Raw genomic sequence first — 25513 nt, forward strand, 5'->3', positions numbered from 1 at the left:
AGTAACACCTTCCAACCAAGAGGTGAACAGGAGGAATGAGCATATCACCCTCTGGTTGGTATTGCATAATTTTTCATTAAAAAATAAAAAGCAATGTCTGCTCTTAGTCTGGAAACTTTAATGAATTTCCTTTCACTTTGTCCACCAAAATCAGTAGCTTGCAAATCCTTCGGAAATTTCTTTACCCGTGGTGGACTTGCGTAAGGGGTCTTTCACAGTAAGTGGTTTGAAAAATGAACTGGAGGTCACAGCTGGCAAAGCAGAGAGGTGAATCTATTTGCAGAGCTCCTCCTTTGGGCTGTGCAATATGATCATTATCTAATTATTTGGATTGATAAAGTTAAGTCACCTTTAGTGATTACCAGACCAGTCCATCAGCCTGCAGGATCTTCCAGACAGCACTTTGGCAAGACCTGGTCGAGTATGTGGTTGAGAACGATGACTTACCAGACCATCGGGAATAGACCCACTGCTGTGTTTGGGGAATTGTCTGCAAGTCATAAAAAGAAAGAATGTAAAAACATGTTTCTGAAACTTAACTTCTAAGTTGTTAGCACCATGCTTTATTAGTTGCCTGCTTGTCTAAATGCTTCTGCCATCATTTCAGTTGTCGTTTCTCCCCCTTCTGCCTCTCCTGCTGCTGCTGCTCTTAACATGTTGATATCCAAGGTGGTGTTATTAGGTCTTATATTTGACACAAGCCTGCTAAAGGGGAAGGTAAAACGGTTCACGTGGGCATGAGGTGGCTGGTTAAAAGAAGGGAAAGGGCCAGCACGCCAGTGTCTATGCAGGCAGGTGTATCCGAAATCACCAATAGGTTTTTCTTTTTCTTTTTTTTTCCCTTTTGTCCAAAGAGATAAAAAACTGTAATTTTTGACAGAAGATACTAGAAGTTAAGATACCTACCTTAACAGTCAGATTTTGGAGAACTGTAACAAAGGTATGGGTGTTTGAATGTGGATTTAGGAATTACTTTTATCTGTGTTGTTTTAAAAATATCTCCGTTTCTGTAAATCACAGATAAAGGCTGCTGATTTACTTCAACTCTTCTAGCTTTAATTTTTGGACTTCCTTGCTCCAGCTATGAGGAGGCCTGCACTTGTGAGTAGTTAAGTTAGATGTGCTATTGCTGGTAACAGCTTATCCTTGACATTTAAATGATGCGTGTTGGTGTTGGGCAGAAGAGTGCTGGTGTTAGAGCAACAATAATTATAACATTTATTAGCTGCTGCTGTAGAAGAGGTCACATTGAAAAAGACGGTTGCTATTTGCTGTTTTCAGGAGGTACTTGGCTTTGGATTGTACTTTGAAAATGTCCTTAGGGCTATGTTTTTTTCTTTCAGGAGGGTTGTGAAATACTTGCGTTGTAACTGCTTAACTCTGTGTGTTCTTTTTCTTGGTGTGGGGAGGTGTTTCATCATGTGGCCTTTTACTTGGATAAACATTTGGTGCAAGAACAGTGTTAGAAGCACATTATTTTCAGGTTGTATTTTTAAAGTAGATTTGAAAGCTTGTCCCACAATATTTAAGGCTGTTTATCACATGATGTTCAGCCTTTAAATGCACAGTGACATTTGAAGATCTGAGAGCACTTCAGGCTATCAGGTGTTTCCTCCATCAGCCCTTTATGTTGCTCTCTAGCTTATTGACATTGTGGTGGGAATGCAGCCAGTTTGGATTGGTTTTGGAAAAATTACTTGGGAAGGAAATGCTGAACTTAGGTGTAGAGAGAGGATTTTTTTTGAATTTTTTTTTACTGTCTTCATCTCTTTAGTGTATATTTGTTGCTACCATTAACAAAATTACCCATGTGTAGCCTTGTGTTTGCTTGTATTTATCTTGAAAATCTGACCACTGGCTTCGAAAACAATTTGCAATGTTGCTTGAGATGAACTGTGAGAATACCACACCTGGTGACTATAAATAAATGACATAAAATAGGATTAACAAAGTATGAACTGGAATGTAAAATGAATCTGGCACTTAAATTGCCTATTTAGTTGAGTAGTGAGATATGACAGGAAAAGCAATATTTATTTTATTGCCATTACATGGTGAAGAGCCCAGATGAATACGTTTCCACGCAACTGTGATTCCAGTCCATAGTGACTAGTTCTGAATTAAAATTAAGAGGCTAACTGTGCTTTTGGTTGCAATATTGTACCCAACATATACCGGACTAACTAGTGTAAGTAAGAGCAATCACGTATTTGTTCTCTCCATCAAGGCAGGTTTATGCAAGTGAACTACCTGCATAGGGAAAGTGGTGAAAATAAGTAAATTAGAATATGCAAAACTGACTTGATGAGGCAGTGCAGTTAGTGGCTGTTGAGCGGTTTTGGCAGCTGACTTTTCCATACATAGGCTTAATTCAACCAACATTTAATCATATGCTTATGCTCATCTGGTTTACTGAAGAGTTTAAATATGTGCTCATGTAAATGGAAATGAATCATATGCTGAAGTATCTGTGCAAGTACTGCTAAATAGAGGTGGACTGCGAAAGTGGAACAACGGAGCAGGGGGCTGTGTGTTTTTCTTTAGTTGCTGCTGTTCATTCCTTCAGATACAGCTGTTTGCATTTTCAGTTCTACTTAATCAAGGTTTGGGAATCGAAAAACCATGATGGCAATGAAGGGAGAGACAACAGTTGAGAAGAGCAGCCGGTGAGCATACCTGTCAGATGAGCTCAGAAGCGGACCTTACGAAGATCAGGCATCTGCCCTACCATCCAGGTGGTATTTGTGTCCGTGGGGTCAGAGCTTGGAGACTTGCTCTGTTTCCTGGGGCTGTGTGCTGCGTCCAGGAATCGTGTAGCAGTTGAGAAGAGGCATTGCTCCAAGCAGACAGAGTTAATATGGATAAAGTGCTCTGGGCTCTTAGCAAAACTGAAGGGAGATAAGGAAAGTGGATGTCGAGTGACACACATCTAATCACTGAAGAAATCCCTGCTGGAGAAACAAGGCTTTGTGTTTCCTTACTAAGAAAGGCTGCTGAAGAAGCCATGAGAAACGAGATCGAGATCTCATCTCGATCTCTTGCTGTTGCCAGACATTCCCTATCGTGATTGCATTGGGTGGTTATTTACAAGACAATGTTTTAATTAAATTATCTTGCTTTCTAAGAGGATAAATACCTTTGTGTACAAGATGGTGTGTGTACAAGATGGTGTCTCCTGTTTGTCACTCTGAGATGCTTTGTTCCCAAGAAAGCCCTCGGTAGGTCTTTAGGAAATCCTGGAACTGAAGTGGCCTGATGTGTGTGGGGTGCAGATGGAAGTATAGCAGAGTGTCAGCAGGAGGGCAGGGGGAGGAATGAACAGTGTTTATCTATCAGAAGTACTGAGCACCTGCACTTCCCTGCGCTTATGGGGAACTTATGGGGTATGTGTCTCTTAACTAGGGTCTTAAGAAATGAGTTTTGGCAAACAGCTTTGTGGGGGGTTGTAACTTTGCAGGTCTGTGTGGGCTGACTCGTGAATGACAACTGAAATAGCTTTCTTCATAAAGATGGTGTTGGACTGGATGGCAACATGTAGATCAAATAGGTGTTTTATACTGAATATTTGCAGATGAAAGAAAATCAAATTCTTGCCGCACAAAAAGGAAGAGTAAGTCTGATAATGTGTGTAATGTTTGAGTATTCATCTTTTAGCTGGTATACAAAATGCCTTTTTCAGGAGAAGCTGTGATTGATGCTAGCTGGCTCTTGTAGGAGACTTTCAGAAGTAGCTTTATATAGTTCCAGTTTTGCCACGTAAGTTAAAGTTATATTCGCACATTTATGTACACGTGAAGATGCAGTTGCAAGTGTGTACTTTACCAATTTGGTGCCATAGAGTACACTCCAATGGTTTTCTTGACATAGCAAAGTCCTGCATATCTGCAGTAAGATTACCTTCCAAAAAAACCCACCAATAATTGACAAACCCAAGAAGCTGTAGTTTCTTATTCACACACATTTGTGAGGAAGCATGCAGCTACCTGTGCAGTTTTTCCAACAAAAAAACAGACGACGCTTTTAAAGGGAGACAAAAAAAATCTTCCTTAACCCAGTGTCAGCGCTTCTCCTCTCCTGCTCGGTTTTAAGACCCATCATGCTTTGATGTGCTACAGCATTTCCTGTCCTCGGGTGTCTGTGAGAGATGGTAGGAGACAGTCTCCTTGAGTTGCGTGTGACTGGGACCTGAGCGGAGAGAGAAGGGCAGAGTCGCAGCTCCGGGAAGCTGCCCCGCATGGTGCCTTGCTTCTGCACGGCTGATCGTGGCCCCCGATAACGCTGCACCTGCAGATGGGACATGAACACATACATGTGCTGGTGGGAACATCCCCCTTTCTCTTTGCTCCGACCCTGGAGGACAGAAATGAATTTCACTGCTGGTTTTTATGGAAGATTGTCATGAGTCTCCAAAAAACATGTTTAAAGGCGCATTGCCATTCATTAATGCTCTTGCGTCTGCTGCTAATACATATGTTTCAAGGCAGCCGGAAATCTATTTTTGTTCTTTATTTAACTGTCCTGATAAAAGCTTAGGGAATGCGTTTATCTGCATTTGTAAAAGGAGATGGAATGAAGAAATCTTTGTTGGTAAAACATACTACTTGGCAGCGTTGGTTACAAACATTAATGGAGCTGTTTGAATAAGTGACTTTACAAACCTATTTTTGAAAATCATTTACTCCCTGACTGTGATACCACCTTCAGAAGTGGTCTGTTTTTCTCTCTTTTGAACAGATGGTTAAATATTTGCTAATGCAGTTCAATTTTATCGCAGCTTTTTCTGTGTTTATCTTTCCCCTCTGGAGCAGTTAAGTGGGAGATAACAGGAATCCCATTCAGGTCCTTCAAGTTGCCGCAATACCTGAAGAGCTGCACTTCCAAAGGAGAAGCGGGTGGGCCACACCAAATGAACTTTAAGATGTATTTGCCATTCGTACAGAGTGTCAGTCTACAGTGATGCATGTGGGTTTATAGAAAATGTAGGGGAGCGTGCATAGTGCTAGTTTTGGCGTGGTCTTGTTTTGTCCATAAACTGTAGCAGGTAAATTGGAAATCGCTCTCTTGGACTTCTTAAATGTGGCCGAGTTCCTCGTGAAAAAGCGGTTTCTGAAATAAGTTGTGTTACTGGGTTGCAGCCCTCCTTCCAATAATACACTTTCTTTACATCTGAGAGCAAGTATACTTGGACTTCTTCAAGCAGCAGTTGAAATAATTGGAACTACTTCTGTGCCTCACCAGAAGAAACTGGTTAACTGAATAATCAGTAGCTTTTTTTTTTTGTTGAATCTATTCAACTGAATAATCAGTAGCTTTTTTTTTTGTTGAATCTATTCATGAAAACATTGTTTTCCAGCGTACTGCTTAGTTGCAGTGGGAACTATATATTTAAGGATTTATGTAAAATACGAGTTTAAATCTTGCCTTACAATCAAGAAAGTATGCCTAGTGGTGAATTTCAAAGGAAATGCTGAATTTTCCATGATCTTATATATTTTCATTTGCATACTAAAATCAGCTTTAAATTTGTATGAATGGAAAGGGAAGGAAAGAAATGAGTCTTACAACAATGAGAACCCCTTCGTAGCTACTCGAGTGTCGTTTTTATATGCTGCTCCCTCACTTTTCCCTAAACTGAAACTGTACAAAAGGGGCTGATTTACACTGTAAATTCAGGCCGAACAAAATCCAATTGGAGCTCACTTGAGCACTGTTTTGATGTAAGATTCAAAGCTTCTGCAAATTTATTTTATCTTCTACACTTGCTGATCTCCTGCTTGTAAATCCTGTTGAAGGAGAATAAAAATGAGTGCAGCCTGATGGGAATTTAATGTCTGAAGTTCAAAGCAGTTTGCACATCAGAGCAAATGTCAATCAAATTAACATCTTGCAAGCTAGGCAGGGAGCGCGTTTCTCCATGGGGAAGAGATCAAAGTTGGAGTCGCAGCTCTGTTTGCTCCCTCGGGATGCAGTTTCGATCGGTTGTTCATTAAAGTGAATCCAGAAAGAAGGGCTTTTTAGAGGGAGGCAGGGAAAGGGGGATGGGGTGAGTGGGCCTGTCGTCAAACTGAATTTCAGCCAGTGTCTTTTGCTCTTGCTTAAGTAAGTACAAAACCTAATTACATCTAAATACAGGCTTTGTTGCGTTTTTCTGATAAGGATTCTTGGAGGGCTTCCTGCGTGTTTGCTGTGGTGGTGCCACCTAGAACATTTTGGGCTGAATCTCAGAGGAGACCTTGGTCAGCCATCGCTGTTACCGTCTGGCTGCTGGGAAAAGTGGGAGAGAGACACTGGTAAAAGTTAAGTCTCCTTTGTGCAGAAAAGGGGTGGTGATCAATGCTTGTCTGCAAATCTTAAAGCTTTTGATTTTATAACTTCTTCCAAAGCAAGTGATGGGCAGATTTGAAAAATGCATGGAAAACATGCAAGGCAGAAACATGTTATAGGAAAGGTAAAACCAGTAGTGACGGCCAAGAATATAAGCATTTACTGTAAATGCCACATGGCAGTGTCGAGGCTTTAGTTTTAATTGTTGCTTTAGTGGCAAAGATTGCCAAATAGTTAATATTGTGTTCTTAATTGAAATTATTTAGAGGCACCCTAAAGAAACACATGGAAAATTCCCCAGTGTAATTAAAATGACTGCGAAAACTGCAGTGTAAATCTTCCACAGTGCTGCTGTTGCCCAGTTTCTGGTCTTGGTTTTCTGAAGGCGTATGTTTGCGATGGGAGCTGGTCTTTTCTCAAGGTCCTCATATTGTGGAAGCAGTCATGCTTTACAAATACACCCCATTGCAAGGTGCCAAAAGTCAGTTATAAGGCAGACGGCACCTGAAAAGAGATTTGAAGTAGATATCCCATGTGGCTCAGGATGACAAGTCTGTCTGAGGGCTGGTCTTTAATTTATGGGGTTTAAAGCAATTCTTCTTATGCATATTTTATTTATGTCATTTTGCCATTAACTGTATTCTCTTTTTGCTACTTGTGTGCTGTAGCAAGAGAAAGGAGGGGGGCCGGGCTGCAGGTTTTTTTAGCTTTCCTTTTCCAGCTCTGCTGCAGGTAGATTAGGTATCTATATCCTCATTTTCCTGATGGGTAACATAATACTTGCTTACTGAGAAAAGCTGAGGAACTGTGTTGATTTTTGCGTTAATGTGCTTTGACATGCTGCAATAAATGTGCAGTGTGAATAGGGGGTTTATAGCTGGAATACTGATCCCCTTGGCCTGTGGTGATGAGTTTGGGGCCGCAGGAGAGCCTGTGGCGGGGCAGTTGATGGTGATAACTTGATTTTTGCTTTCCTAGAAGGCATGCCAGAATTGGACCTGGTTGAAACCCTTTGTCAATATGTATCATGGCTGAGAGACCTGAAACGTGGTTTGGCAGCTTTGTGTGTATGAAGAAGTGATGTAGTAATATGCTCAACATTGTGAATCAAGGTTCAGACAATTTCTCTGTCAGGTAATTTAAAGGATGCGCATGTCACACTGAGTGAGTGTGAGCAGTAAGTTTTGGCATAAAATAAACTCAGAGCAGAGGAAGATTCCAGATGATTTTGAATTAAACCGCAGCATTTACTGCCCGTGTTCTGAGATATGAATATGTTAGTTGCTAACAAGGCATCCTGTTGCCATCACTAATAGACTTTGATAGGAGCACTGGGACAATTAGCTAACATCCTGAAGAGTCATTATTTTTCCCTAAGAGTTTGTTCTTTAGTATTGCTCGGAAATATTTCTTCAGCATGGAGATGTTTAATTTGCAGTTGCTACCTCTTCTCCATCTGGTTTCGCCCAAAGGTAAACATGCTTTTTGTGAAATCCATCCTTTACCAATTGATCCTAGTCTTGAGATTCCTTAGCCAACAAAAAAACCAACTTTTTTTGTTTGCTTGGTAAAAGCTGTAATTTTTTGAAGTGGTTACATTTTAACGGGGGTAGGAGAAGCCACGGCCCTGATCGGAGATCTACGTTCCTATGAAATGTCAAGGCTTTTCCTCGATGGAGGGGACTTTGGGGAGTTTTCAGAGAGCAGGTTGCCAATAATATCGAGCAGCTCCTGACAGAGTGGGTGAGCCCATGCAGAGCTCCGCAGCATCACAGTTTGGCTGCTTTTGGTGTCTGACATAGATCTTCCTGACCTTAGAACCTGATAGTGGTGGTGTCTGAGCAGGAGGACAGGAGGCTTTTCTATGAATCTGTCCGTCCATTTCTCTCTCTTCCTTGCCATGAAGAGTGAGGATATGCAGAATTCATCAAAAGCTCTTTGCCCCTAACTGAGTCTTGAATCAAAACACCAGCGCCGGTAGAGTGCTGTTGATTATGCTGTTTTGGATAAAATACCAATAGCATTGAACATCTGTGTCCAATAAGGAACCCACAGTACTTTTTTGTATAGCAAAGAATTCAGCTGCCTTTTCTTGTTCCCGCTGTATATGGCATTATTCACTTCGCTCATCGCTGGCTGGTTTGATGTGTTGAGCAGTTGCTGCAATTAAAGATGTTTCTCCAGTGATGAACAAGTTCATAATTGCCTCTGTTAGGTAAGGACGGAGGAGGGCAAGCGGAGTTAAACGTTTGTTTTTATGCATTGTAACCTGAATATGTCAAAGCCTGAGGTATGTAAAATATTTGTAAAGAGATGAGAGAGAGCATTTGAGAACAGACTGCTCTGGGAGTCCCTGATGCAAGGACTTGCACTCTTCATCCACATTTGCATCTATGTGGTACAAGGTTTGAAACTCAAGTTCCCCCCCAGTTTATATATGTATATAAAAAATAATTGAGCCAAATTGATAAAGCTATGTTTACACTGCATTTATATAATTTTTAAAGTGTATGGAGGGCAGTTAATTATTTCCAAATATATATGACTTCCCCCCCCCCCCCCCCCCCCCCCTTAAGTTTAGGTTTGAGAGGGGATCAAAAAATATTGGTGCCTTGGTAACTCTTAACTGTTTCTTGGTAGTATCGTTCATCTCCTTTTAGAATATCAGTTAGTTTAAGATGCATGTAGTGTTTATGGATATAGATTAAACTAATTTCAAAGCATGCCAGTTTAGGCAGACAGTGTTTTTATTGATATTTGTATGTGACAGTAAAAATACTAAAATTAAGGAGTTAGTAATCAATAGTGATCACTTATTGCATGTTCAAAGATTTGGTTTAATTAGAGCCTTGTTGAACAGAGCCTCTAGTCTGATGAGCTCTAGTGATGTAAAATTAGACTTCCTGGGACTCTGTAAGAGTCATAAAATCTAATCTGATGTTAAGAACAAAGAAGTCAGTGTCTGAGGTTTTGTTATGCATTTGCATAAACTTTTGCTTATTTGTAATTCAGAAAATCATTAAGGAGTTTAATAGTAAATTCTTGGGAAATTACTTTTACACTTGAAGGACAAATTCCTTAACTTGTGAGAAGGCTGTGCTGTACTCTTCACTTGTAACAGAAGTTAAACCTCTGCTTTAAGCAAACAAAAAAATCAGCCCAACCTTAACTATGGTTATACTGGCATGGATCATGTACAAAAGGCAAACTGGTGGCCCATGTATGCAACAGCCGTGCTGCTTGCAGTGAGCTCCAGCGCTCCTCTCAGGGCCATTTTCCTGGTTTTGTAACGCTAAAATTGCTGAAGGTGGATGCACTTGCCTACAGAGGTGGTGATCTTGAGCCCACTAACAAATATTTTTCGTTTTTTTAGCTTTCCCTAAGGGGTCCTAAAAGGTTTTCCTACATCCCACGTGCGAGGATCCCATAATGAGAGATGGAGTCTCTCAGCAAATCCTGCATCTGGCTGACTTGGGGCTGCTGCAGCTCCATCCCTGTAGGATGAAATTATTTTGAATTGGGCTGGAAGAAAATATATTGGATTAGGGGAGGTTTAGTTTGCTTAAAAAGACTTGCTTCCTGTAGTCGTAACTTGAAATTTCCTTGTGGTAACCAATTCCATCTGTCTGTGGTTTTTTGTTTCTGCTAATTGTTGTTTTAAGGAGATGATTTAAAAGTGCATTGTTTTATTGTCTGCGTCTACGAACCCCAGCCCTTCCAGCAAGCGCTCTGTAAGGACAGAACCAGAAGATCAGTGTCTTTCCATTCTTACTGGGCACCGTATTTGTTGAAGTAGTTGCAACTTACTGGATTTTAATTTTGTAATTAAAATCTTCCACCAGAAGAATGGTGCTTGTTTTTCAGACCACTGCTGCTTGCAATGTTTTGGGCCTCCACTATGTGATAGCATAGATACATTGGGTGTGTACATACACATGTGCGTATGAAAAAGCGTAACATCAGCTTAAGCAGTTAAGTGCAGTTGACAATAAGCAACTAAATAAAGAACCTTAAGCACAAATATGATGTGCCTTGAGCTGAATGGAAGGCATTAGAATGGCGCTGGGTGAGTGGTATGTAGCTAAAAGCAAGAGATGGAAGTGCTGTTAATATTAAGTTGGTCAGTATCTTTTGATGTAGCTGTTTTTTGTGTAATTTGCTGGTTTAATCTTGACAGTATTGAACAACCCCCTACTCTGCCCAGTTCCTTTCCAAGACTTACTTGCTATTAGCTTTCACGCTGGAAAGGCTCTTTGTCCAGAACGGGATGTTATGCATCCCTCGCTTGCAGTTCATTGTAATTCCTTAGGAATAAGTTGATGGTAGAAAAAGTCTTTGGTAGGAAGTAAAGAGGTTTTTTAAGTACTAGAATAATCACAATGTCAAATGTCATCAAAATGTTCAAGGTCATTAAAATGTTAACAAATAAAACTGGCCTATGTAAATGATACAAAACTACATTTGAGTCCTTGAAAGCTTCAGAATCGTTTCTAGTTATTTATAACCCTTTAAAACCCTATTTATTTAAATTTTGTTAAGGCATTGGTTCAATTATATTTTACTGTCATTAGAACTATGCACTAGAATGCTTTTTGCGTTAGAGTTATGGCTGTATTGGAATTATTTAACGTAACCAAACGGTAACAAAACTTCAGACTATCAAGTTCCTTCTGCTGCTTGGAATGTAAATCTTCAGGTTTTGGTGCAGAAAACAGGTTTACCAGTGTTCTATTAGATCTTTTGCAGAAAGACATAAAGAGGAAATCCTCTTCATGCAAGACACTTGGAATAATTTTTTTTTAAGGGAATGATGAAGTAATAGCTCTGGTGGAAGAGTGTCTAGCAAGAAAAGGTTTGGTTCAACAACAGGAGAAAACAGTTCCTAATGGCATGCCTGGATGCTACACACACTTTCCACGCTGGAACCTCTACTGTTTAAGTCTAGATGAAAGAGCACTACTGTTTTATGATCCTATCTTTCATGGAATATTGTGGAGGAAAATGCAACATATCATTGCAGAGAGCAGATACAATCCAACCATGATGAGCTCATCCCCCCTGTTTCTGGGTTTCACAATTTTTCCTGGACCCTTAAAATACATATTACGTTGGAATTTCCAGAATCGTTAATTTACATTGAAATTTCAAAAAGGTGTGTTTCCATTGTAAATGCTGTGTAGGTTTAATAGGTAATGTTAGGTTGCTAATCCTGTTGTTGTCATTTCAGATTTGATGGAAATTTTAACACCAATGTTTCTAGAACTATTAGCTGTGATAGACTGTCTACCACTGTCAACAGCAGAGCCTTCAATCCTGGACGTGACTTAAATTCTGGTAAGTAGTATACTTTTGGTTTTTTTTCCTTCTCAGAGTTGGGGTTTTTTTTTTCCATTAGACTTTAACATTTCCTTGGCCTAGAGAATTAGCATTGATTGCCATAGCAACAAGCTTTTATTTCTCCTTGAAACTGTCACCCTGTTCTTAATTTGAGATTTCATGATTGAAAGATGATACCTAAAGTAATGCCCTTAGACTAAGTACTTCATAAAAATGTCATGAAGATTTTATTCCAGCCTACCATGGATAATTTTGTTGTGGTTTATGCACTTTTTATTTCTTTTTTTTTTTTTTTTTCCCAAGGCACTTTCCTTCCCAGGTCTGTCTGCTTTGGCATCAGTAGTGTCAGCTGCTGAAGGAGCCATGCAAAGAAGTTTCTCTGATCTTCTTAGCTGAGTTCAGCTAATGTGAGACTGTGTTCACAGCGATATGCAAAAACTATGAAGTATAAGGACATCCTAAAATATTTCCTTTCTTTGTCTTGTCAGGGCATTTCCATCTTTGACAGTCAGTGCATTTGTTTGGCACACTCAAAGAGCTAGAAATATGCTTAGAACCAAAATATATATGACTTATCTCTTGAAAAATTCAGCTTTTGGTCCTCCAGTGCCACAAGGTTTTCTTTTTTTCCATCCTAGTCAACTTGATATACATGAAATACATGGATTTCAGTTATTTTTAGTCATAGTTTTGTCCAGCTGTTCCATCTTACTTTTTCAACTTTTTATGATGCCTTAGTGTTGTAAATTAGAGAGCACTATAGGCTTTGCAGATTTCATTTAGCATAAGTTTTGGAGCTTTTTTTGTTGATTTTACTTTTTTTATTGTTGTTGACAGGTAACACGGACTTGAGGACTTTTTTTATTTTAATTGTCATGTATCTTTTGGAATAAAGTACTGGTTAATTTTTTTTAACTTGACTGATAAAGTCGCAGACCCGCCATTCTACCCTCACCATGCACAGAGCATTTGCATATCTTACAACAAATAGGATGAAAGAACCCCAAATTTCTCTGTAGCCTGTCTTGGTGTGTCTCTTCTTACAGCTTTGCTTTCTGGATTTCTAATGTAATCTTAAAAAAAAAAAAAAAAAAAAAAAAAGTACAACCCAAAAGCAAAGTGAACAGTCTCTGTAGGTTCCTTTCCATCCCATCTATCGTACACCACATCTTGAATGCAGGTGCTGGCCAGGCAAGCTAATTTCCTGACATATGTCTCATCACCATAATTTCTGTAGTGTTTTCCGTCCTAAAGATAGGCAGTCTTTGTTCACTTACTACGATTCGCTGGGCTTTGCTTTATTTATAAGCTATCTCTATATTAAAACATACAAACAGCTTATTAAAATAATGTTTAAAATCACATGCAGTTGTTGATTTATCAAAATAATTTTTGAAAGCAAGTTTTCAAACTGTTATAAAAACAAAGCATTGAATGAATCACTTAATTTTTTTTACTTAAGTTAAAAACCCATTCTTTTTCTACTGCTGAAGATGGATGTAAAAGAAGTATTAAATAAATATTCCTTCTTCTTGAGTGGTGGAAAATGAATAAGCTACAGTTCCCCTTAAACGTTTTTTAAATTTCTGGTTTGAATACTCACAGAAACAAAGTGAACGCATGTTCAAGGTTCTTGCTGTCCTGGCTCGACAGTAAGACTTGAGTGCCTCCTCTTCCCTTGCCTCTGGCTTGAAAGCTTCCAGATGAAAGGAGAATCTTCAAAAAATGGCATTGGCAGAAAAGGGCAGCAGAAGAGAAGAGGGAATTGGAGTGATAGAACAGGGAAGTGCTTCAAGATTTATTGACAGCAGACTCTCCTTCAGCTTTCCTGTTAGCAGCTCTCAGAAACACAGCCTTTAGGGAGAAGTTTTTTATTAGTGAGAAAATGCCTGTAAGAGAGAAGTGGAATGGAGAGAGTAGATTGATGCAGAAAGATGAGATGAGCACACTTTTATCTGAGAAACAAAAGTTGGTACTGGGTACACACCTAGTGAAGTAAGAAGTTAAGTTTTCTGTAGGCAAGTCCTCACCTCTTGTGCGAAGGTATTTGAAAGTCTGTGAGATGGTGGCTCCCACCTTCTTTTCCCTGGTCCTCAGCTGAGAACATCAAAACCACATGAGCTCCACCACCCCAGCAACAGAACAGGAGACCAGTGTGGCTTCAGGGAAGGGTTGCTGCCAGGAGGGTCAAGCAGAATGATGCTGGTGTGAAGCTGGACATTGCCCACATCCAGGGCGGTGTCCCTGTATCCCTGCAGAAGTATTTGGGTTTTGGAATAAATGGATGTGGGAAGGTTTAGGGGCAGGAGGCTGGATGGTTTTTTTGTGAGTGGAGGGTATTGTGTTGGTGGTATCTGTAGTATTGCTTATGTAGCCATGGCCCATGACCTGTTGTGCCAAAAAAAGCTGTCTCTGCCCAGAGGAATTCATGGTCTAAGACAATAGTTGGCTTGAGGCAGACTGGGGGCATAAACAGACTGGGAAACATTTTTGTTTAGAAGGGCAGAGTGCTGTCAGTGCGTCCTTAGAGCTGTGAAGATGGCTGTCAGGTTAGAAATGTTTTTTAAAAGTACTTACTTAGTGTCATCTCTCTCTTGAAACGCTTAATTTTTTTCTTACTTCTGCAGTGACCTAGTTCTGTGAAACTGCTTATCTTAAAGGATACACTTAGGACAGAGCACCTTGTCTGCACAGGAGATGCTTCTCAATAAATCTATGTGTGTGTATGCATTACTCTAAACTAAAACTGCCTTTGAAAGAGGATAAAGATCAAACAAGAAGAAAGTTCCTCTAATCTCGTATTTTTCTTACTCCTCTTGTAAGTGTCCTCATGTAGAGCTACGCGAGGAATATCTGTTGCACTTTGGAATCAGACTCTGCCTCAGCCTGAATTATTTTTCTACTCTAAAAAGCCTGAGAGTTTTTGGTACATCTGGGTATTTTGATTGTGGTTTTTCTCTCCTGCCTTGCTTTGCCTTTTTAGACTTAGAGGCAGCATGGGAAGCCAGTGGCTTCCCCAAAATTGTGCCATACTGTCTTTCACACTGGATGCAGCATGTTGGGGGGGACCCCAAGCATGTCAGCCTCCTAGAGAAAGGGTTTGGAAGCCCTCTGCTCATCCAGCCCAGAAGCAGGAGCTCTTCTGCTCTTCTCTAGTTTGCCCGCAGTTTCCAAATCCAGCCTGGACTGTCCGTCAACCCGATTGTCCTCTCAGATGGGTTGATTGTTTCATTCTTAGCGTAAAAAAAAAATTCCCGTGTGTCTGTCTTTTTTCCAGCATGAGTTTTGTAGTTTAAATAATCTAGCCTATAAAAACCTCTCAGCAAAACATAAATTTAAACTCTGCTCTGTTCGGCCTCTATCTCAATTCTTTAAATGTTAATCTTGGCCCACTCTGCGCACAGCTTAAGAAAGTGGGATCAGAGTGGTGAAGTTGTAGGTGTCGGAATGGAATGGAATTTGCACCACAGACTCCGGGCAAGCCACAGGAACAGAGCCTGGGAGCCCTCGGTGCAGACAACAGTTTCAGCTTCTAGTCTGAACAGTGTGTTAAGAAGGGCAAGTGTAGCTCATGAAACTCCAAAACATAAAGAATTTATTTTTTTTCCCCATTTTCTATTGGTTTTTTTCTAATATAAAAAGAAAATAAACGTTAATCTTGGGAAAGGGAGGAAGAAGAAATAGATGTATGTCTATCTTATCTCAGCCCTTCAAAACTAATGCTTTTGCTGCGTTTTTTCTTGATATTAGGTGACATTTTTTAATGTTTTGAAAAGCTTTTGATTTATCTTGGCTTGAGTTTTTGGATTACTTTTAGCCATTACTACAAAATAGCTAAGGAGAGAGTCTTTATTCTTCAGATGGGATCGGGGGCTTCGGTTAGTTAGATGAAGAGATCTGTCCTCACTGGTATGAATAGGCCTTTATTTATTAGACAACAAAAACTTAACCAGAGCCAGTGCATTATGTTATCAGATTCCTTTGGTTCTTTTTTTTTTTTTTTTTTTTTTTTTTCTTTTAAATAAACAAGGAACGAGTAAATCTTTCTCCTTCTCATCCTTCAAAGTGCCGCAATGTCTGTTTCAAGTCAGGTGGCTTTAGCAGAGTGCTCTTCTCCAGCCATATGCAGAGGTGGTATCAACTTGCTCCATAAATTTTGTCTGTGCCTTATTCAAGGTGGTGATCATTTAAAATGTGGAGTGCCTTGGTCATGTTCCTTATATTGCTGTACTTTAAACTGATGGTTCGAGTGAGTTAAAATAGTTGGGAGGTATTTGAGCAGCAGAGTTAATACCCCCCTTCCAGGTCCTTTTAATCAAGAAAGCTGGGTTCGTTCCTTCGAATAAAAAGTTTTTTTACTTGTTTCCCCTTCAGAGTCAAAAAAGCTCCCAAGGAGTGAGCAGGGCTCCATCCTGGCTTATGCCATCAACAGAATTTTAATTGGGTTTGAGCTGCAGAGCCTTTTATTGCTGGTGAAAGTGCATCAGCCAGAATACGTTTTGACTCAGAAAATCCTGGATCAGATTTGTAGGTCTGGAGAGTTAGAGAATGTCTTTACTTGTAAAGTAAACACATTTGCTTTCTGCTGTTGTTTCTGGGGAACACTAAAGCATCTTCATGATGATTATTTTTAATAGAGGTACTTGTCAGAGAAGAACTGCAGTATGTGTGTTGCACAGAAAATTGAACTTTTCTTCTTTGCAGGGTCAGAACCGTGAGGTCTGCAGCTCAGTAAATGTAATGATAAAGAGGACTATAAGAAACTCTTTTATAATGAGCGATTATGTTCAGTAGTTCCTTTTTTTTTTTTCACTGACTGTTTGTGCCGTTCTTTGAAGATTAATTAGTTAATGATTTGACTATGCTTTGAAGATGTAAAGTGGTATCTAGCAGTACTAAGTGTTATCATATCACATTCCCTTTGAAGTTTTATAAACCCTATCACATAGGGTTTCTTTCTAAAAGTCCTTTTTGCCTTGTGATATATTTATAATTAAAGAGAATGATCATTTCAAATACTCTCATGTTAATACTTTCCAACTTTTTCTGCCTGTAGCATGATTTGGGGTCAGATAGTGCTGCATTGTAAGTGGAGGGGACAGATGTTGCGGAGCGAGTTGGCAGTTGGCTCATGGGCAGCAGCTCCCAGCTGGCCGGTTATATCCCCAGCCTGTGTCTGGAACTAAGGGATTCTGCTAAGATTACTGTGTTTATAAGACTTGGACTCTTGGCTTTCTCCAAGTAATGTGGTATCAAGGCTGGGTCTTTATTTAGTGATGCTCACTCTAGAAAAGCAAAATTATTATGTTTATTCAGTAATACAGAATACTTCGTAATTTCTATTAGAATAAGGAGATGGGTGCCGCCTTATACTTGCAAAAATATCTTGAACCTGACCAGAAGATGAAAAAAGTAAATGACTTTTTGAGTTAAAACGGGAACCACAGGTCAAGCATATGGAGCCTAGAAAGTGAGGACCGGTAAAGATGCCCTGCACACACTTCTGCTGGTGCTGCCAAGGGTGTAATTTTGACAGATTTAGTCTTTAGCTATAGTCTAGGCATGCAAATTGTCTTACAGTATGTTTTTTTGTTGGGGTGTTGTGATTGTGTAACCTGTACAGAGGCAGGCTTTGCTGGAAGGAGGAGGTAAGAGTAAAGTACAGGCAAAGTTTGGGGTGAGTAAGGTTAGGCTGAAAAAGAACATCTGCTGGGTGTCCTGGCAGGGAGCAATAAATGAGGAAATATCTATGGGGCATTCTTACAGCTTTAGTGCATGGAAAATAAGAGTGCACTTAAAAGAGGAAAAGTATGTATTTTTCAGCTGTAGCTTATCTGCTGGGAGATTGACTTCTGTGGTTGTAGGAAAAAAGAGACCAAAAAAACCCCAAACAAAGAGTTACGATACAATTGGTGGTGGAGGGGGTGGGGGGTGGCATTATTGAACTAACATACTAGCTGAAGGAAAACGTGAGCAGAACTCTGTGAAAAGGAGGGATAGCAGAGAGAGGCACTAAGGCTGTAAGGGGTTTGAGGTTCAAAACCAATTATTTTGTGGGGAAAATGAACTTTTAAATCCAGATACTCTTGTGGGTAAATAGATAGAAAGTAATGACTAAAAAAACCCCGCCTTTTAATTATCAACTCCTTTGCTGTTGGTGAAATTAAACAGGGCAAATTATTTCATCCAGGCTTTAACTGAGTGCTCACATGTCTGATTTGAAAATACATTTTTCCAGTTCCGTAACCCGTAACAATAACTTAAATCCCAGAAATTCAGCCTCTTTATGCAAAACAATTGCCATGCTTCACCCCCAGAACTATGACATCCTGGTGGCCAGACAAGAAAAGGATTTAAATGTTTGAGAGTCTCATGTCCCTCCCGGCCTGCAAAGCAGTGCAGTCAGACAGCAGTTCAGCCGTTGTGGTCTCGCTGAAAACTGTGGCATCCAAAAGAAGCACTCAGTACACGTGGCAGACGCTTCTGTAGGTACTCTGTGCCTGCACCTAAGTAGACAGCAACTCACTCTTCCATTTTTTGGCTAACTTGCTACATTACGCCTGCTGCGCGGTGTAGCTGTGAGCTTCTCCTCTGGCACATGGACCTGGACATCAGGGAAACCAGCAATAACCTGCACATGGCAAGTGCTCTGCTGCAGGGTCATGGTGTGCTTGGCCTTTGGTGACCTTATTCACGTCAAAGTCTCACTGTATTACCTTTTTCTAAGTTTTTTGTATTGCAGGAGAATGGATAACGTTGATCTGCATACACTGCTGAAAGACAGTGTTGCTTAAAAAAAAAAGTGTGTAAACAGGATTTTCTTTTTTCTTCCAAGTTTTCGATACTTTCAAGGGACTTTTTTTTTTTTTTTTTTTTCCCCGCCAGGTTCCTCTTTGCAGCTTAATAAAGGGTTATCAGATACTTCCCTGGATTCCCACAGCTGTGGCCATGCAGTGTGTTCCCCCGCGGGAGAGCGTGTGTGGGCCGTGAGCACCGGTGCTGCACGTTCTCCGAAGGGACAGACTGCCCAGCCCTCCAGGAGTTCAGAAACTAACCTGGGGCTTTCCACGCTAGATTTCCGAGAGGAGAAGAGGGTGGGTGCTTTGGAGGGGGATAAGGAGGGGGATTTCTGGTAGTCCTAGCTATAAAAGCTAGAAATTCGGTTTGGGTTAATTTTGTTTTTAATTAATACTGATTTTTCCCTGAAGTTTTCCATGGTACCTAAATCTGGCGATATTAAAATTGCAAATTGCTTTCTGTCCCTGCTACACAGAAACGGTTGTCTGTGACCGAAGAAACCTGCTCTTTGTACCGATCAGAAACGATGCTGCTAAACTGGTATTACCCTATCAGGTGTAAAACCAAAACAAGAACTTGGGAGAAGTTTAGAGGCAGCTTGAAACAAACACTGTTGGGTAGTTTGTTTGACATTTTGTTGCGCGGGCCTGGGTGCTTTCTTTGCAAGTGTGAAAATTCATGAGAGAAAAGATTCCTGCTCCCCAGAGCATCACCAGGCTGATTTTACCTGTGCGCAGCGGAGAAAGAGAAACGAGCTTTGGCATCTTTGTTAGGAGTTGAACTGGTGTTTTTTTGGAGAAGGATGAGGAAGTGAGAGTTGTGAGCAGAGGATAGTTCTGGTTCCAGACTCAGTCGTTAGCGCACTGGGAAAACCCTCATCAGCCATTTCACATCTTGTTCTTGTTTCTTCCTCGGTCTATTGAGGCACCAAATTCTTCAAAACCACAGTTGTGCAAAGCTGCATCTTTGTACAGAGTCCAGCAGGGTGCAACCGGGACTTCCACTGGGACTGTGGAAATACAAAAAACTGTGGCAAGAGTCGAGGGGGAAACCCACCAAGATAGTGGGTTTTATAGAGTAATTATGCTGAGCTGGATGTGGAGAGAACATCGCGGCTGCAGCCAGTCTGGGAAACTTGAGTAAGTGCCAGACTGTTGAGGATGTTGAACTTAAACTATACTATGTGGGTATTTTGTTGTAGAATGTCTGGGAGGGTTTGAAATGTGCCCTGCAGTGATTTCCAAGCCAAATATTGGGGTATTTGATAATGAGTGAGATCCAGGAGATGAAACCGCCTGGCCTATTTCCAGTGTCAGTCCTGAAGGAAATGCCAAAAGTGAGTGCTCAGCAAAAGGTGCAGCCCTGTAAATCAGAGCTGCCCTGTGCCAGTTCTGGCTAGTTTTGTAATCAAAGAACATGAAAGGAGAAATAGCGAGGAAGTGCTTTTTTTTTCTTTGTGGTTTGTTTGTGGGTTTTAGTTTTGGGTTTTTTTTGTAATGCATTTTGAGCTGGTACGATCCGTTTTAACTGTTAGGTAAAAACGAAAGAATTCAAACATGGAGGTTTTATTTTCAGTTTGCCACAAGCACAGACGATGATTTGCCCCAAGTGGAATATAATCCTGTAACTGCCACGGTGGTGAGACGGTTTGTGCCTCCCATGCTAATGACTTTCTGTTCCCTCTCTCCTGGGAGGGTTTTTCCTCTTGCTTTAGAGGACTGTGCCAGCCTACAGCTGCCTAATGCCATCGGTGCGGCAGAGCTGGGGATCGCGTGGGGTGAGCAGCAACCCCTCCATGGCTGAGGCTTGCAGAGCGAGGCCGAGGTGTGTGCTCCGGGTGGCACCTAGGGCACTGCCGTCGCCCCTGGGGCAGAAATCCCAGCGCTGCCTCTGCCTCCGCTCGTTCAGACACGGATGTCCCCACCTGTGCTCTGAGTACTCGGGATTTCCGCAGTATCGCTGCACGCCGTTGGCTTAGCTTGGTATATTAAATACCTTCACAAGTTACTCGTTGGCCCTGGGGTAGCTGCTTTATTTGATTGTTGGGTTTGGTGGTGTTCTGTGGGTTTACCGGTGTAGTCGGTTTTGTTAGTATCGCTAAGCTGCACCTTTTGAATTGCTTTTCTTGTTAGTGTTCAACAGTGCTTCCTTAGAGATTATTTTAATAAGAAAGCAAGCACGTTTTAAGGAGAATGAACGTGGCCTATAAACTACAGGAGGGTTTGAGATCTCTACCCTACGGTGATATTCTGAGCTCGGTCCCTGCTTGACTACATGACTTGGGAACATGTCATTTACCTTCTTTGTTCTTCACTTTTTGTCTATGCAAGGAGTAACTAATAATCACCCGCCACAGAGGAGTCTGAGAGACTTGGAGGAAAGTTGTGATATAGCTGCGAACAACTGTTACTGTCATTCTTCCTGAATTTTATGATCTTGGTGGTGATGCTCATGGTGAGGATGGGTGGAACCAGCATGGAGCCCCCACCCACCAGCTGGCACTTGGAGAGCGCAGCCACTGCATAACCCTTTGGGGGAAGATGCGGAGAAGTGGCTCTCTCTCCTAACAAGCAGTACTTGAGAGGCCACAGCCTTGTTAATTATGGCACAGGGATAATGAGAAACTTGGAGAAATTCTTGAGTCCCAAGAGTGGGAACTGTTCCTATCTACCCTTACACAAACAGGAGAGCATGGGGAACAAAGAGGAAAAAAGACTTCCCACCCCCACCCACCCACCCACCCACCCTTTTTTTTTTCTTAACCTTTTCAGCTGTTTCTGTACGGTGAGTTTTTCCTTGACCCACATTTTTTGCATGTAAAACTGTTTTTGCTAAATGTTCCTGTAGACGTTTTTAAACAGATGTCAGAATAAGTTACGTTAACAGCTTTGGATACAGAGCTGTAAGCAGCAAACCTATTTAATATTTTGGAGTTATTTCAGTATAAAGGACACGTGATTTTTTTTTTTTTTTAACGTTAGGGGGTTTTTCTTTATGAAAACTATGTGGACAATGTATTTATCATTACATGTAATTGTATGTGTGTATACATATTAGATACAATTGCCTTAATCTCTTCCTTCCTTGCTCCTGCCTTGACTTCTTGGGACCCAGTTATACTTCAGAGATTCAGGAGCTGTCATCGCGTATTAAACAAAATCTGTCAAATCTAGTGCTAAGTTTTCAAAAGACTTTAAGTGTTTGCAGATCAGATGTGAAGCTCTGTCCGTTCTCAAACAGAGCCACTTGTATTTCGGGTTGGGAGCCGGGTTATTCTTCTCTAAGCACATACAAGAGGTGCCTTGAATAAATGTACTTCCAAGTTTGACCTTTTTTTGTAACTCTGCTTAATTTTTCTCTTTTTCCTCTCCAACCTTCAGTTCTTGCTGATAATCTGAAGTCTAACCCAGGGATTAAATGGCAGTATTTCAGCTCAGAAGAAGGCATTTTCACTGTTTTCCCAGCCCACAAGTTCCGATGCAAAGGCAGCTACGAACACCGCAGCAGGTATGATCTGTCGTCTTACAATTTACTGGGCAAAGCACTAAAATTGGATTCCTCAAGCACTGATTTCATTTCAGTGCTACGCTTTGCCAAGATGACGGCATTCGTGAGTAACTTTTAATGGAGTCCCTCGAGTTTTCTTAGGTTTGTTTTTAAAGCTCCGGGTTTCGCTTTTAAGAAACTTTGAAGTAAAACAGAATTACATACAGGTTCCTTACCTCTCCCAAATCAAATAAGCTGTAAATAACAGCTTATTTGTAAATTGTAGGTCAGCCTTTAGGCAAAATTTTACTTTTATTTGACTCGTGCTTGGCCCCTGTTAATGAAGTAGTGAACACATATTCTGCTGATCTGGCAGGTGCATCACTTTGGCGAGGGGAGGGTGGGAGGGTGAGGGACTGGAAGGGACATACGTAGAAGCATTTCTCCAGTCTCCACCCAAGGTTCAAGTAGCACATTGTGGATAGTAGAGAAGCAGCAATAGTGGAAACATTCTTTTTCTACTAAAAAAAAATGTAGAAAAAAAGGATGAAATGGTGACAGGGGGTTCTTGCACAGGGTTATGTTTCTGTTCTGTGGGTGTGAAACAAAGCAGTTGCAGGGCAGGATTTTTCCCTGGCTTTTGCTGTCATTACCGTGGGACTAATAGAGACTCAAGGGTGGAACCTTCTAACAAAGTGCAGTGGCTCAGTATCCCTGGTCACACGTTAGCTAACTGCACCAGTTAATCAATCTGTGCGGAGGAAGTATCAGCGCATCCAGGTACATTTCCACGTAGCTGAGTGCACAGAGACTAAAAGGTGTTCTGGTTACCTGTCAGTGTTGAGCAGTCGAATGTTTTCAGATGTTATCTTCCATGTGTCATCAAAGCATGAAGTGTCTGGGCTTGCTTAAGTTTTCTGTGGTCTTGGAAAGGTGTGGCCTGAAGACGTGAGAGCCATGGGTACTCCAGTCTTGATCAGAATTTTGATATGAAAACCATTGGTGATTTCATCCAAATCACTTAGTCTGGGTCACGGTTTCTCCACGGCTAAATAAGGGATCTCTTTCTGCTAGTATTTACTTCAGAGGGTAGTTTGGATGGATTAATTAGTTAATACTTAAGTGCTTTGAAGATCAAAGACCCTATTTAAGTTCTAGGTATTAATACCAGTACAGAGCTGCGGGCTGTTTTACAATTAAGAACTGATTTGTGCCAGTTGTTTATTGCAGTGCCTTGTCTAAAGTCTTCTGTACTTCCTTTACTCATAAGATTCCTGTGGCTGTCTTTCATATAACAAAATTTAGGTCCCAAAATTCACACTTGACTCTTGACTAGTTTTGGGTCTGGACTGAAGAGGGAGCAGAATCCTGTCTTTTTTTTCTTTTTTTTTTCTTTTTTTTTCCTTTTTTTTCCTTTTTTCTTTCTTTTTTTTTTTTTTTAAAAATCCTTCCTCCTTGCTGAAGATCTTCCTAATCTGTTCCAGGTTGAAACCTTGAAATCTTTCATGCATCTCTCACGGTACTGAACTGCATCTGAGCGTCGCTTCACTGAAAATATGTTTTCTGATGTTAGCACAGCCACATGGCAGCACCAGGAGCCTCCACCAGAGTTCACTCCCTTTGGCCATGGTGTTTGAAACTGCGCAGGCCCAAGGGGTTGTGGAGCATGACCCACGTGAGATGCATTCCAGGGCACCAAGAGAAAACCCTTTCTTGGCCAGAAGCCTTCCCTTACTGCAGTAAACCAAACACCTTATGCTAATGCAGCTCTGCACAGTTGCACAGGTTTTTACTTGTCATGTAACCAGCATATACCCACTATTGCTCTTACTTTCACATGTGAGTGAGGTTCCCAGCACCCAGCATTTATCATGAGGCATTTCTTGCTTGTCAGTGCTTCCAAAACTTCATGCGAGCTGCTGCAAACAGTAATCCCAAGCACTGCTGCTGCATCAGCAAAATTGTTTTATTCCTAGCTGAAAGCAGTTGCTGTGACAGAGGGAGAAGGATCCGACACCTGATTTGGATTAAAAAATCAGAAAGAGAGTGAAAACTAGGGCCTCTTCTGTATGTTCAGGTTCTCGGCTGGTCTGTCTTAGTAGAAGTTTCCATAAAGGCAGGAATTCCTGTTACATTTCATTGTTTCTTTGTGGGGTGTTTTGTTGTTGTTGGTTTTTTTGTGGTTTTTTTTTTTAATTCTTAACCATTTTTACTTGTAATCATTTTAGTGGAAACTACAAGGTGACTCATGACGGTGGTTTGGGTTTTGTTCTTCTTCAGGCCCGTCTATGTTTCTACTGTTCGACCTCAGTCCAAGCATATTGTTGTCATTGTGGACCATGGGGCTTCGGTCACAGAGACACAGCTCCAGATTGCCAAAGATGCTGCTCAGGTTATTCTGAGCTCTATAGATGAACACGATAAGGTAAGCTTTCTCCAAGCAATGAGCATGTTTTCGTTGGTTTCAACCATGCTCTGTGTTTTCGGTTTTCATCCAAAGCGGTGTTTTTAACTTGTGGTCCATGAACTCACGGGGATCTGTGTTCTACCTCTAATGGGTGTTGAAGACTTGAACTCACTTTTGGAAGTCTGTATTACTGCAGGGGAAACATTTGGGGATCTGCAGGCTGGAAAAAAAAAAGAGAAGTGTAAGCTACTGATCTAAGGCAAAATCTTGTTTCTGAGTAATTTTTAAAGGCTCCTTCATCTTGGCAGAGACACTTCAGGTGACGGTCAGCAGTGTGATACAGTGTGCAATTAGGAGAACCATGCTCTGAGCCTGCCAACTTCTGAAGTAGTAGATTGCTTTGAGCAACTCATTTTATCTCTGAGGCTGTCTTTTTTGTTTGTGAAAATGGAAATTATCTATTCTGCTGCTACACTGGGTGAGCTGAAATGTAGTTAGTGTTCGGAAGATTCCTGGACAACCATGATACTAGCAAGGAAAGGATAAAGCCAAGAGCCAATAAACCTTGACCATGCTCTGCCACAGATACTTTACTTGGCAATGAGAAAGGTACTTAACCTGTATTTTTTTTGAGGTATGGATTACAACCAGGGGCCCGTAAGGTGCTTCTGTAGGACTGCAAGCAGTCCCCCAGTTTGGTCTTTCCTTGCAGTAATTCTCTGCTAGTGGGAACTTGATCATTCTTTCTGCCTGGGTTCGTGGTTTTGTTTTTTTTTTTTTTAAGTTGGAGGGGAGTTTCCGTCAAATCAAGTTGAAGAACAACAATCTTTGCCTTAAATCTTCCATTAATAGTACAGGAAAAACACTTCTAACTTCTGTGCTTTTAGAAAGTTTTAAGATTGTAAGATAATGCTTATAGTTTAGCAGACTTAATAGTACTTAAATTTAACTGTCGGAAGTGTTTGTCTTAATATAGACCTGTAATAAAGAAAATACACTTAAGATGTATGACTTGGTCAGTAGCTCAGTGGTTATGAAACCTGTTAGACGGGTAGTGCTTCATTCTGTGACTGTCTTGCATCAGTCGTAATTTCTAATAACGATGCCGCTCATTTAATAAAACTGGTATGTTATGTGTATATTAATGCAAGTGTTACCACT

General features: G+C 40.9%; 1 protein-coding gene across 1 annotated transcript in view; it reads left to right on the forward strand.

Annotated features, from left to right (window-relative positions):
• CACHD1 (cache domain containing 1) overlaps window positions 1-25513 on the forward strand; it is a 113292-nt gene that overhangs the window by 54303 nt on the left and 33476 nt on the right. The window contains exons 4-6 of the mRNA XM_027792679.2: window positions 11552-11658; window positions 21840-21966; window positions 24226-24370. Of these exons, the coding sequence (XP_027648480.2) occupies window positions 11552-11658; window positions 21840-21966; window positions 24226-24370 (379 nt within the window). The remainder of the gene's footprint in view (window positions 1-11551; window positions 11659-21839; window positions 21967-24225; window positions 24371-25513) is intronic.

This window comes from Falco peregrinus, chromosome 10 (assembly GCF_023634155.1).
Source record: "Falco peregrinus isolate bFalPer1 chromosome 10, bFalPer1.pri, whole genome shotgun sequence".
Classification (NCBI taxonomy): domain Eukaryota; kingdom Metazoa; phylum Chordata; class Aves; order Falconiformes; family Falconidae; genus Falco; species Falco peregrinus.